Source organism: Mixophyes fleayi, chromosome 6, assembly GCF_038048845.1.
Source record: "Mixophyes fleayi isolate aMixFle1 chromosome 6, aMixFle1.hap1, whole genome shotgun sequence".
Taxonomy (NCBI): Eukaryota; Metazoa; Chordata; class Amphibia; order Anura; family Limnodynastidae; genus Mixophyes; species Mixophyes fleayi.
The window spans coordinates 215,184,663-215,199,326 of NC_134407.1; the positions used below are offsets into that span (position 1 = coordinate 215,184,663).

Genomic DNA, 14,664 nt, shown 5'->3' on the forward strand with positions numbered 1-14,664 from the left:
ATCTATTTCTTTCCTTGATACAGCCACACTGCTGCAGACAGTGATGTCCCCCCCCCTCTTTCTCTCGGGTCCCCTCTTTCCTTGTTGTTTGAGGGCTCGTCCCCCTCCTCTAATACCAGCCACAAACCCACTCCCAGTACATACCAGGCAACCCGAGACAAAGGGGGCATATGCCCCTGGGCTGGTTCCATAGTGGGCTACCTTGTGCTGGGTCACCGGGCTACATGCATTTATTTTCCTTTAAAATGTTCCTAATAGGAGGCTGAGCCGAGCAGCCCCCCCTCCCCCCAGGGTTAAAGTTTGCCAGCATTCCCCTGCCCGAGACCTCTTCTTCTCCATCCTGAGGCCTCGGATATCACATTCTGCTATGACCCTCTCTAAACTGGAAGCCTAAGTATTGTATAGTCTCAGGTCCCATGTGACCAGCCCAGCAGTTATACTGGGTATATTTGTGCCTCAGTCAAAGTCAAGTTACACGGCTGTCACCATCACCACTTCCCCTATCATATCTCCCAACGTTTGGAGGTCCGAAAGAGGGACACATTGGCCACGCCCAGTGGAGACAAATCCCCGCCCACTAGCGGTCTTTTGCGCATGCGCAGTACGGACGGGCACCATTTTGCGCATGCGCAGGAGCATTTTTAGGACACATCCTGCCCCACTTCCTCCTAGACCACCGGGGAAACTGGCTGCTATGTCCGCTCCGATACCAGGACAAATTGTAAATCTGCCGGAAAAGCGGGTCAGTCCACTGAAATCGGGACACTTGGGAGGTATGACCTATGAGACTCACACCTCAGCACCAACTCACCCTCCAGGGACCCCAACTGCAGTCATGAAAGAACAGTTGCTATTCCCGGGGATTCCGTCCTCAGAGCATAATCTGCACATATGTAAATATCTGCCCCAGACTACACTAATGAGGAGATGGGACTTAATAAATGTAACCAAAGCTCTTCCTTCCCCACCTCCTGGTGACTCAGGAGGTTCCACTCCCACAAGGTGCAGACCCCAGAACAAGACCTTGTGCTTGATGGATATTAGGGCATCCTGCTCACTGCTCCAGCACCAGCTCATCTCCTGGGACCACCTGATCATCCGGACCCCGCCCCCAACCTGCCCACTGCTCCAGCACCAGCTCATCTCCTGGGACCACCTGATCATCCGGACCCCGCCCCCAACCTGCTCACTGCTCCAGCACCAGCTCATCTCCTGGGACCACCTGATCATCCGGACCCCGCCCCCAACCTGCTCACTGCTCCAGCACCAGCTCATCTCCTGGGACCCAGCCCCCAACCTGCCCACTGCTCCAGCACATCTCCTGGGACCACCTGATCATCCGGACCCCGCCCCCAACCTGCTCACTGCTCCAGCTCATCTCCTGGGACCACCTGATCATCCAGACCCCGCCCCCAACCTGCTCACTGCACCAGCTCATCTCCTGGGACCCCGCCCCCAACCTGCTCACTGCTCCAGCACCAGCTCATCTCCTGGGACCACCTGATCATCCGGACCCCGCCCCCAACCTACTCACTGCTCCAGCACCAGCTCATCTCCTGGGACCCCGCCCCCAACCTACCCACGTGTGTAAGCCCCGCCCCTCTGCAGGCGGTCTGTGTAGAACTGGTCACGTGGGAATAAGACACGTGCTGCTCACAACGTAAGAAAATACAATCCCTTACCACGATGTCACAGCCCTCATTTGCATAGACACGCCCCTCTCACTAGCTGATCAAAGGCAGCTTTTCCAGTTACTCTGTCTCTGCACACGGCGGCGGCCATTTTGTTGAAGCTCATCTTGGACTCGAAATCCATTGTACTGTAGTAACCGGGAGTTCTCTGTAACGTTTCCGTGGGTGAGTGAGGAGGAAGCAGCGGGGACGTCTTGTTTTTACGGGTATTAGGTGTTACTGACATTATTATAACAATATTATCACAGGTGGAGTATAATGTGTTGTCATCTTATAATAATACATGTGTAGCAGACTCTGGTGCCGTGTTATTATTATACAGATGGAGCAGACTCCGGTGCTGTGTTATTATTATACAGGTGGAGCAGACTCTGGTGCCGTGTTATTATTATATAGGTGGAGCAGACTCTGGTGCTGTGTTGTTATTATTATACAGGTGGAGCAGACTCTGGTGCTGTTATTATTATAGAGGTGGAGCAGACTCTGGTGCCGTGTTATTATTATACAGGTGGAGCAGACTTCAGGGCCATGTTATTATACAGATGGAGCAGACTTTGGTGCTGTGTTGTTATTATTATACAGGTGGAGCAGACTCTGGTGCCGTGTTATTATTATACAGGTGGAGCAGACTCAGGCCATGTTATTATTATACAGGTGCAGCAGACTCTGGTGCCGTGTTATTAGTATACAGATGGAGCAGACTCTGGTGCCGTGTTATTATTATACAGGTGGAGCAGACTCTGGTGCAGTGTTATTATTATACAGGTGGAGCAGACTCTGGTGCCATGTTATTGTTATACAGGTGGAGCAGACTGGTGCCGTGTTCTTATTATACAGGTGGAGCAGACTCAGGCCATGTTATTATTATACAGGTGGAGCGGACTCTGGTGCCGTGTTATTATTATACAGGTGGAGCAGACTCTGGTGCTGTGTTATTATTATACAGGTGGAGCAGACTGGTGCCGTGTTCTTATTATACAGGTGGAGCAGACTCAGGCCATGTTATTATTATACAGATGGAGCAGACTCTGGTGCTGTGTTATTATTATACAGATGGAGCAGACTTCGGGCCATGTTTTTATTATACAGGTGGAGCAGACTCTGGTGTCGTGTTATTATTATACAGATGGAGCAGACTTTGGTGCTGCGTTGTTATTATTATACAGGTGGAGCAGACTCTGGTGCCGTGTTATTATTATACAGGTTGAGCAGACTCTGGTGCCGTGTTATTATTATACAGGTGGAGTAGACTCTGGTGCCGTGTTATTATTATACAGGTTGAGTAGACTCTGGTGCTGTGTTATTATTATACAGGTGGAGTAAACTCTGGTGCCGTGTTATTATTATACAGGTGGAGTAGACTCTGGTGCCGTGTTATTATTATACAGGTGGAGTAGACTCTGGTGCCGTGTTATTATTATACAGGTTGAGCAGACTCTGGTGCCGTGTTATTATTATACAGGTGGAGCAGACTCTGGTGCCGTATTATTATACAGGTTGAGTAGACTCTGGTGCCGTGTTATTATTATACAGGTGGAGCAGACTCTGGTGCCATATTATTATACAGGTGGAGCAGACTCTGGTGACCTGGGGAAGGGGTCTCTATGTGATGTGTCATCTATGTAAGCCTCTGTAGGGATGTTGGTGATTAATCATATGTATTTGTTGGGTGAGGGGTCTTCAGACATCTCTCACATTATCTCTACTCATGGAGGGTATTATATATTATACATAAAGTATATACTTATTTTGGCATAAAAGTGAGTTCCTAGTTTTACACCTTGATAAAAAGTTATATACATTATGGTGTATATTGTATGTAATTCTGTAACATGTATGATATGACAAGATTGTAATTCCTCTGCACTTCAGTCCCAAATTGCCGTCATGTACAATGTCCCGCACATCCTCCTGATCAATTATATACCTACATAATGCCCCATATAGCTTTATATAAATGTTATTTGTAATAATCAACTTTTCTAATGTATTCTCTATTTCTAACCCATATATAGGGCAGACTTTCCTGTGTATATGATCTGTCTCACGCAGAATGGACAAGGACAACAATCACATGACTGAGGGGATACTAAACATCACCCTGGAGATCATCTACCTGCTGACTGGAGAGGTGAGGGATTCTGGGAGTGTCACAGTGACATCACTATTATCTCTATTAATAAAACATGAGCCTAGCTGGAGAAGTGAGGGATTCTGGGAATGTCACGGTGACATCCCTACATCTGTGAGCAGCAGAGGAAGTAACTAGACCAGGGCTCAGTAACAGTGAAATACAGTGAGGATATGTGATGATTAGTGGTGAGAGGAGAATTGGGGGGACTTAAAATGCACAGGTGGTGGTGGCATGCACAGTCACGCTTTGCACAGAGTAACCCACAAGGCAAAATACACTTGAGTGACCCTTCAACACTTTTTTATTTCTTGGTCCTGGCCTTTTGGCTGGACCAGAACGTTTGCTGCTTTTCAGACAGATCTGGGTGGTATCCTCTCAGGATCGTTGGGTCTTGGAGATCATTGCACGATCAGACCTTCGAAGTCAAGCCCCCCACCGTTTCTTCAATGCTCTCCCTCAAGATCCCATAAAAAGGCGGTTGCTTTCCTTCTTTCAGCAGGTGTCATTTTCCGGGTTCCAGAGGACCAAAGAGGAAGCGGGTTCTACTAAAACCTCTTCCTTGATCCCAAACCAGAAGGCTTATTCCATTCCATCTTGAATCTCAAGATGCTCAATTTGCACCTTCATGTGGACATATTCCACATGGAATCGATATGCTCGATGATAAACGGATTGGAGCCACAGGAGTTTTCTGATGTTCATAGATATTTGCGATGCTTATCTCCATGTACCCATCTGGGAGGACCATCAACCACTGCTCCGCTTTACAGTGGGGAATATCATTATCAGTTCAATGCTCCGCCCTTCGGCCTCTCCACCAGCACCGAGGGTCTTCACAAAGATTATGGCTGCCAGGTTACGTTCTGTGGGAGTGCACATTGTACCATACCTGGACACCGATTGGCTCCTTTTCTAGCAACTGGCTCTCACCGTTCAGGTTCTTGCAGAACATAGGTTGATAAAAAAGGTCCCAAAATATCAGCTGTTGCCCTGTCATTTGGTTGACCTTCTTGGGCCTTATTCTGGATACCAGGGGACAAAAGATCTCCTTCTTGGATCACAAAGTATGTTTCCTCCACAGCGCGGTGAGGAAGGTCCTAACGGCTGCAAACATTCAATGCCCGTTTGCATGCGACTTCTGGAACTCATGGTCTCCACTTTCAACACCCTTCCATTCAGAATATTCCACTCTCGCACTTTGTGGTGGGACTTCCTAACCAAATGGTCAGGTTCCTCCCTCCACCTAAAACCTCAGAAGATTCAGTTGTCTCCAAAATCCCACCTATTGCTTCAGTGGTGGTTAGAGCAAGATCATTTGACTGTGGGCAGGTCCTTTGCCTTGTGGTCATGGATTCTGGTTACGACGGATGCCAGCCTTCAGGGTTTCAACTCCGTCTTCAGGGGATGGTCAACTCGAGAGGCTTTTATTTTGATCAACATCCTGAAATTGAAATCAATGCTCTTGGCCCTCAGGGGAGCCTGTTGGTACTTCAGGGGTCCCCTGTTCGCCTTCAGTCAGACAATGCCACAGAAGTGGCATACGCCAATCGGCAGTGGGGTACCAAAAGTGCTGAAGCCATGGAAGTGGCGGCACATATACTGATGTGGGCAGTACTCTTTGTGCCGCCAATATCGGTGGTCTTCCTTCCAGGACTGGAAAATTGGGAGGCCGATTACCTCTGCCACCTTGCAGTCCTGCCAGGAGAAAGGTCTCTCCATCCGGAGATCTTCCAGACTTTAGTCCGGAAGTGGGGGCTTTCATACCTGGACCTCATGGTGTCCCGTCACAACTGCCAGGTAGTCAGTTTTTGCTCATGGTCCAGGAACCCACTGGCGGTTGCGGTGGATGTCATGAGAATATGGTGGGAGTTGGGATACCTATTTCCTCCCACGCCAATGCTTACCAAGGTTCTCCATCTGGTCAAACAAGGAGGGTTGCTGTGATTTTGGGGGCACTCAACTGGCCTCAATTAGTCTGGTTCTTGGACAACTTTTGCATGGCCATAGGCCCAGGGTTTCATCTGCCCCTCAAAAACGATCTACTGCTACAAGGTCCGTTTTTACACCAAGACCTATCTTGACTGGCTTTAATGGCATGGCTGTTGAGAACAGGCTTTGGAGGTCAAAAGGGTTTTCCTTGCGAGTAGTGGAAATTATGGTGTGGGCAAGAAAACCAGCCTCGGATCGCATCTACCGTGTAGTGTGGCGCTCCTACATAAAAGTGATACGACCACTTTTAGACTCTCCCAGCTCTTGGACGTTTCTCAGGATGGATTAGAGGCCAGTCTGTGGTTGAAATCACTAAAAGTACAAGTATCTGATCTCGCCATCTCTTTCCAGTAGTAAATAGACTTGCCAAAGATGAAGACTTTCCTCCAGGGAGTGCTGTGCATACATTTTAGGTTTTTAACATGGAAAGTGGTGTTCCTCCCAGCCATTGCTTCCTTGCACAGAGTGTCAGAGCAGGTGGCACTTTCCTGTTGCTCTCCATATCTCATCTTCCATGATGATAGGGTTGTGCTACGTACGCTTCCTTCCTTCCAGTCGAAGGTGGTTTAGGCATTTCACCTAAACCAAGAGATTGTTGTCCGGGTTTTCAGGAAAAAGATTTCCTCCTCAGGGCCTTCCTCGCCTTCTTTTGATGTGGTTCGAGCCCTCCGCATCTATGTGGATAGGATGTCGACTATCCTACGAACTGACTCTCTCTTTGTCCTGCTTGATGCCCATAAACGAGGATGGCCTATATCACATAACATACAAGGCCATCACCAAAACTGCACCGACATACATCTCAAATATCTCCCAATACAACACCTCTGCTCTGCACAATATCTGTGTTTCCATCCACACTCATTTCCTGCTCCCATTCCCTCTTTCAGGACTTTTGTTCAGGCTGCACCCACTATGTGGAATGCCCTTCCTCGCACAATAAACTTTCCTCTAGTCTTCAAACCTTCAAGCGTTTTCTGAACACCCAGCTCTTCAGGCAAGCTTATAAAATTCCTTAACCTGCCTAGGATACCCGATTACCACCCTTTACACAGTTCACAGAAAACAACAACTCTCTGACCCACTGACCAACATTGCTGTGTGACTGTTTCATATATCCAACCAACCACTTTATACCTTAGCTCATGTATCAAACTCCCATTGCCCATTCATTTTAAGCTGTGCTCCCAGATAACCACGAGAGTTATTTCTGTTTACCACTTTAAAATGGCAGCAGAAAGGCCAATCACACAGATTGTTTTCTGTTATTGGTTCATGCAATCAACACACACCATCTGCAGCATCACACAGCTCCAGTTTTTGGCCAGGGGTGTGAGATGAACCATGGAGCTTTGAGAATAATGTCTTTGTGCAGTAGCTCCCTACTTGGGAGTGCTGCTTTAAGCATTACTCAGTCTGGCTTTCTGAGACTATTAGTTCATGAGAATATATGTTTATATTAGTATTATAGCCTTGAGTGGTGGATCTGTGAAAAAGTGAAAAGCATCTACTCTTTATGCTGATTGTTTCCCCTTTAATACACAGGGTTACACGGTGGTGAAGAAGTCTGGTGTGTCACCCAGCAGCCATCCTCATGCGACAGCAGGACTAAGCAGGACCCAGAGCCCCATCCCGGAGCCTCCACCTCACTCACTGATACATGAGAGAAACAATGACCAGAGGATTCTAGAACTCACCAACAAGATCATTCAGCTGCTGACTGGAGAGGTGACTGCTGGGAATGGGACATTATACAGTAACACCAGGGGATGTGTCTGGGTGATGACTGTATCATTGTGTGTGTCAGGTTCCTATAAGGTGTCAGGATGTCACTGTCTATTTCTCCATGGAGGAGTGGGAGTATTTAGAAGGACACAAGGATCTGTACAAGGACGTGATGATGGAGAATCACCAGCCCCTCACATCACTGGGTAAGAGGGAACTCTTTTATTATTGTAAAGGAGAATGGAGTTTTGAAATAATTACGTATAAATAATTCAGCTATTGTGTGTTTCCTACAGATGGATCCAGTAACAGAAATACCTCAGACAGATGTCATCATCCTTATTCACAGGATCATATAGAGGAAACTCACAATATCCCTCAGGTAGATGGAATTGAGGTTCTCAACAAATACCATAATACAAATGTGACTCTACAATATATGATATATAATTATTATTTTATTGTTATGTAGATCATTTATAGTGAGGCCCTGATTGATATTAGAGTTGAAGTTATATAGGGGGAGACCCTAATACTTTTAGCTCACATAACTTACATATACTTGTCAGCCCTGTTCTTAGGAGAACTAGATTTATATTTGTTGAAACTTACTGGGGTTAGAATAATTGGATTAAAGTAATAAACCTGGAAAACAATTTTTTTTCTATAAAACCTGCACACAGAAAATCTGAATTTGGTTTGATCTTGAAGGTATAAAATACCATTATTAAAGTTTTATTTTGTAATTTTGTGGCTTGCTTAGGGTGAAGACCTAATTGTTATTAAAGTAGAAGATATAAAGGTAGAAGAAGAGACGTATGTGAGGGGTGATCAGCAGTGTAAGGAGGAGGAAATCCCTACAGATATAAGCACAGGTGAGTAATACACACTAAATACAGAAGTCACATACTCTCCTTGTTCAGTCACTACAACAATCTCTTCTACACCCTCCTCTGTCTGTACAAACTACTGCAGGAAAAGTATTTGCCCAGTCGGGTAGTCAGGATCCATCAGCCCCTATTAGACTCCTGCTCTCCTCACATCGTATCATTATGTGCTACCAGCTGCCATGTTCCTCCCTGTAACTACCAGATATGACATTACCCATGATCCTCCCCATGTACTACATTACATTACTCATGATCCTCCCCATGTACTACATTACATTACTCATGATCCTCCCCATGTACTACATTACATTACTCATGGTCCTCCCCATGTACTACATTACATTACTCATGATCCTCCCCATGTACTACATTACATTACTCATGATCCTCCCCATGTACTACATTACATTACTCATGATCCTCCCCATGTACTACATTACATTACTCATGATCCTCCCCATGTACTACATTACATTACTCATGATCCTCCCCATGTACTACATTACATTACTCATGATCCTCCCCATGTACTACATTACATTACTCATTATCCTCCCCATGTACTACATTATATTACTCATGATCCTCCCCATGTACTACATTACATTACTCATGATCCTCCCCATGTACTACATTACATTACCCATGATCCTCCCCATGTACTACATTACATTACTCATGATCCTCCCCATGTACTACATTACATTACTCATGATCCTCCCCATGTACTACATTACATTACCCATGATCCTCCCCATGTACTACATTACATTACCCATGATCCTCCCCATGTACTACATTACATTACTCATGATCCTCCCCATGTACTACATTACATTACTCATGATCCTCCCCATGTACTACATTACATTACTCATGATCCTCCCCATGTACTACATTACATTACTCATTATCCTCCCCATGTACTACATTACATTACTCATGATCCTCCCCATGTACTACATTACATTACCCATGATCCTCCCCATGTACTACATTACATTACTCATGATCCTCCCCATGTACTACATTACATTACCCATGATCCTCCCCATGTACTACATTACATTACTCATGATCCTCCCCATGTACTACATTACATTACCCATGATCCTCCCCATGTACTACATTACGTTACCCATGATCCTCCCCATGTACTACATTATATTATTCATGGTCCTCCCCATGTACTACATTACATTACCCATGATCCTCCCATGTACTACATTACATTACTCATGATCTTCCCCATGTACTACATTACATTACTCATGATCCTCCCCGTGTACTACATTACATTACTCATGATCCTCCCCGTGTACTACATTACATTACTCATGATCCTCCCCGTGTACTACATTACATTACTCATGATCCTCCCCGTGTACTACATTACATTACTCATGATCCTCCCCGTGTACTACATTACATTACTCATGATCCTCCCCGTGTACTACATTACATTACTCATGATCCTCCCCGTGTACTACATTACATTACTCATGATCCTCCCCGTGTACTACATTACATTACTCATGATCCTCCCCGTGTACTACATTACATTACTCATGATCCTCCCCGTGTACTACATTACATTACTCATGATCCTCCCCGTGTACTACATTACATTACTCATGATCCTCCCCGTGTACTACATTACATTACTTATGAGCCTTCCTGAGCATGATTTCATGTGATATTACCCATGATCCTTTCTGAGAATTACCACAGCATTATCAACCTAAGCACTGATGGTAATAACACCTTTGTATGTGATAACCTATACTGATTATATTCTGATTCACCTGCACTAGTACTGCACCTGCACATACATATCTAAATGAAATGGGCCCTTTTGCTTAAGTACTGAATGTGCCGTAGGGAGGGCGATGGTGGGACCCGAGTGTATAAAGAGTTTATTTGTGTGTTCCAGTGGGTTCATGCTGGTTCATTTGAATCTGGTCTGTTCATCTGCCTGTTCCACTTAGTGCTTCCTGATGCTTGAGTGTTTCCGAACTCCCAGGGGAGATGTCCCTAGCAAGAGACCTAAAAACCAGGACAGTTACAGAGATCAATACAGAAGTGAAAGTTGCTCAAACAATTTATAGACTCATAGCAGGTGCTTGAAAGGGTGGGGTTATCCTGAAAGGAACAAACACAGAAAAATATCCCCCAATTACAGAGATCACAAGAAGGACAAGACAGAGTGTGAGGTCAGAGCAGGATACTGCTGGCCAGATGTCCATGGGAGTCACATGTCTAGACTGAGAGGAACCAGAGAAACTTTGAGACTGCTATTACCTGTACCCTAACTGCAGTTGAGAACAAGTTAAGAAAATCTATGTCAATGTCAGCTAATTACTGCTATGTACGTGATCAGAAGACATGAAAAGTTGTCAGGTTCTAGAGAAAGGAGAGATGAGAGACTGTAGTTAAATGACTGTAACACAATACATTGCTTATATAATCAGTTCATCAGATGTAGCTGTGCACCGCTACACATGTTCTACCGTTATCAAATCTGTATGTGTAAGGACACCTGTTTGCTTACTTTAATCAATAAGATCCTGATGTTGGCAGGGCTGCCAGGAGGAATTCAGGGCCCCGGTACAACAACTTCATGGGGCCCCCCCTTATAGTTGAGCATGGTAAAAAACAATTGCAAAATTAGAAGTGTGTGTGTGGTCATACCATTGGGGGCGGGGCTATGCATCATTGGGGCGTGACTAACAGGTGAAAAGCGCTAGGCCCTGAATTCGCCGAAGCGTGACATATGTCCAAGCACTCCTAACTTTCAGGACATCTAGCACCACAGTGTAGTATATATAGAACGCAGTGTGTACATAAAGAGTGCACAGTCTTGGCCTGCATCTCACATTGGGCAGAACAGTCACCAAAATTTGGGATTGTCCCACTAGAATCACAACATTTGACAGACTGTCCTGCTCTCTCCTACCTGTTCTTATCACTTTCACCATCTGTGGCTGCTGGTTTCTTTAGTTGCAGTTTGCCTGGGTCCTGAAATGTTGGGGGCCCTATTTGGAAAAAATGGGTATATTTAGTAAATTCCAGCCAGCCCCGGTGTTAAATCAATAACACCCACGATTAATAATTAGGCCTTCCTCCAGCCCCAACATTAAAAAAATAGTATTCACATTTAATAAATAAACCTATTTCACTCCCTCCAAACACTCCCAGCAATAAATTAATAGTATTTACATTTAATAAATATACCTATTTCCCGCTGCCATTAAATAATTCATAGTCACATTTAATAAAGAAACCTCATACTCCCCAAACTCACCTCCACATTCAATAGCCCCCAAACCGCCCCATCTTAAATTAATGGTCCCCACTATTACATTGTCCCACCATCACCCTACAAACAAAATAGCTCCAATTAATTAGCCACCACCTACCTCACACACACTACATTGCCAAAAGCTCCCTGTGCCATCACACACACATTACTGTGCCCCTTCATCATCACCACGCTGTGCCCCCTTATGATCACACTGCGCCCTCCATGCTGCTTTTGCCCCCTTCACTTGGCCCCCCTTCATCACACTGTGCCATGCTGCTTTTGCTAACCCTTCTCCTAGCACTCCTTCATCACACTGTGCCATGCTGCTTTTGCTCCCCCCTTCTCCTAGCACGCCTTCATCACACTGTGCCATGCTGCTTTTGCCCCTCTTCACACTGTGCCATGCTGCTTTTGCTCCCCCCTTCTCCTAGCACTCCTTCATCACACTGTGCCATGCTGCTTTTGCCCCTCTTCACACTGTGCCATGCTGCTTTTGCCCCTCTTCACACTGTGCCATGCTGCTTTTGCCCCTCTTCACACTGTGCCATGCTGCTTTTGCCCCTCTTCACACTGTGCCATGCTGCTATTGCCCCTCTTCACACTGTGCCATGCTGCTTTTGCCCCTCTTCACACTGTGCCATGCTGCTTTTGCCCCTCTTCACACTGTGCCATGCTGCTTTTGCCCCTCTTCACACTGTGCCATGCTGCTTTTGACCCTCTTCACACTCTACCATGCTGCTCTCCCCCTTAATCCCTCTGTGCCATGCTGCTCCCCCCCTCTTCTTCATCAACCAGTGCCTTTCTCTCTCCCCCTCCCTCTTCATCACCTCGTGTCTTTCTCCTCCCTCTTCTTCATCACCCTGTGCCTTTCTCTCTCCCCCTCTCTCTTCTTCATCACCCTGTGCCCCCCCCCGTCTTCATCCCCCTGTGCCTTTCTCTCTCCTCCCCCTCTTCTTCATCACTTTGTGCCTTTCTCCCCCTCCCCTCTTCTTCATCCCCTGTGCCTCCCCCCTCTTCTTCATCACCTTGTGCCTTTCTCTCCCCCCTCCCCTCTTCTCCATCACCCTGTGCCTTTCTGCTTTCCTCCGTTCTTTCACTTAGTTTTGTATTGGCTTTTTTCATCTCTTTTCTTCCGTCTTCTCTCTTCCATCTTGGTCCTCTCTGCGCCGCTTCTCACTGAATGTCAGGTGCGGTCATGTGAATATTTGTACACTCACGTGAACGCGGCGCAAAAAAAAGAAAAGAAAAACAAGTTAAAAAAATAAGGGGAAAAAAACCCATCGGCAGTGAGGGCCCGGACCGGGCCCCCAGGCATGCCCGGGCCTGGGTAATTAGTATCCACCCTCACCCCCTCTCGGCGGCCCTGGATGTTGGAGAGACATAGCTAGAGTGGGTGGTAGACCTAAAGTTGCTGTAAGGTAGGAGCTTAGTGTAAAGTGCTACCATTACCTACACAGACAAACGTTTTATAAAATTTCATCCAACGTGGGGGTCTACAAGATGGCACAATGAGCAGCCCAAAAGCCAAGCTCCAGGACAGGTAAGTTTCGACCCACCTGGAGCAACAATTTTGTGACGTCCATTCTCATCATCTTGGAATGCCTATTTCCCCATTGGTACCCTGAAAGGGGAGATGCCCCCCAAAATTGCAACAAAGACCTTGTGAAGAAGTGCTGCAACAAAGTGACGTTACCTACCAAAAATCTAGTAAGGACTTCTAAAAGCAGAATGTGGGGACATTGAAGTTGGAGTTTCACCTCAAGATTTACTGTGTGTGCAATTTCCCTGAAAGTGGTGTAAACGAAGATTGCTGGATACCTCCTCTAAACCATTCCCAGCAACTAACCTGGCCAAGATAGAGAATCCTTCCCACCTTAAGGACTAAGGTAGAGGCAAACTGTAGTCCACTGGGGAGAACATGGAAGCCTTCAAAAACTTATACAGAAAGCTGATGTGCTGAGACTTTACATGAAAACAGGTTACAAGGAAGAAAGCACGACCACTAGAAAGACTCATTGCCAAGGAAGACACCGAAGGCAACATATTAACAAGGCCTGTTACATGCTGTAACAGGTAAAGCAGCTCTCTTTCAATTCGGCAAAAAAATTGCAGCATCTATTACCATAGAAATGACTGAGAACTATACTAAACCCAGTTTTGCTTGAGCTAGTTTGGTATCGTAAAATGTGTATTGCCTTATTAGATCTTCTACTTCTTCCGGATCTGTGAAAGTATTTGCAGCGACCTTCGATACTTCCGTGGTGGCCATCTTGGGACTGCCATGCTGTGGTCCTGCTCAGCAAAGAGATGTCATGTTGTAGCTGCCATTTAGTGATTCCCATGCTGCAGTCACCAGCGCGGTTCGTCCACAGTTTTCTTTGCTTTTTTCAGTAGGTCCACAGTCGCAGCCTTGATCAGGACTTCCTCTGACTATAGCTCTTTGCCTGGGGTGATTCCCTCAACCCACATAAACTTTGCAATTGTGTTACAGGACTAATCCGTTAACACAAAATTATCCAGCTATGCTCAGTATATCCAAATAGGAGAACATAGATGATTTCAGGTCACCAGGATGCCGGCTGTGCTGCCTGGCGACCACTGGGATACCGGTTGTGCCGCCTGGCGACCACTGGGATGCCGGCTGTGCCGCCTGGCGACCACTGGGATGCCGGCTGTGCCGCCTGGCGACCACTGGGATGCCGGCTGTGCCGGCTGTCGACCACTGGGATGCCGGCTGTCGACCTCTGGGATGCCGGCTGTGCCGGCTGTCGACCACTGGGGTGGCGGTAACTATTATTACCAAATTATCATGCAAAACAGTATAACACTTGCAATTCAAAAGATGTTTTTTATTGTTCAACAAAATACACCCATGTATGAGCTATGCACAATATAATACAAGACTCATTACATTTTCCATGGTGCATATAT

The 14,664-nt window shown here is 46.1% G+C and overlaps 1 protein-coding gene and 1 long non-coding RNA gene across 3 annotated transcripts in view; both read left to right on the forward strand.

The window, feature by feature from the left end:
- LOC142095477 (uncharacterized) overlaps nt 1-14,664 on the forward strand; it is a 76,339-nt gene that overhangs the window by 10,555 nt on the left and 51,120 nt on the right. Inside the window, exons 5-7 of the mRNA XM_075178422.1 lie at nt 7,610-7,745; nt 7,836-7,921; nt 8,303-8,414. Coding sequence (XP_075034523.1) covers nt 7,610-7,745; nt 7,836-7,921; nt 8,303-8,414 — 334 coding nt within the window. The remainder of the gene's footprint in view (nt 1-7,609; nt 7,746-7,835; nt 7,922-8,302; nt 8,415-14,664) is intronic.
- LOC142160045 (uncharacterized) lies at nt 1,622-7,555 on the forward strand. 2 transcript variants are annotated; one of them, XR_012693026.1, is made up of 3 exons: nt 1,622-1,897; nt 3,707-3,822; nt 7,360-7,555. It is a non-coding gene; the product is annotated as an uncharacterized LOC142160045 (long non-coding RNA). The 2 variants fall into 2 exon arrangements; XR_012693025.1 differs by having other exon boundaries at nt 1,622-1,856.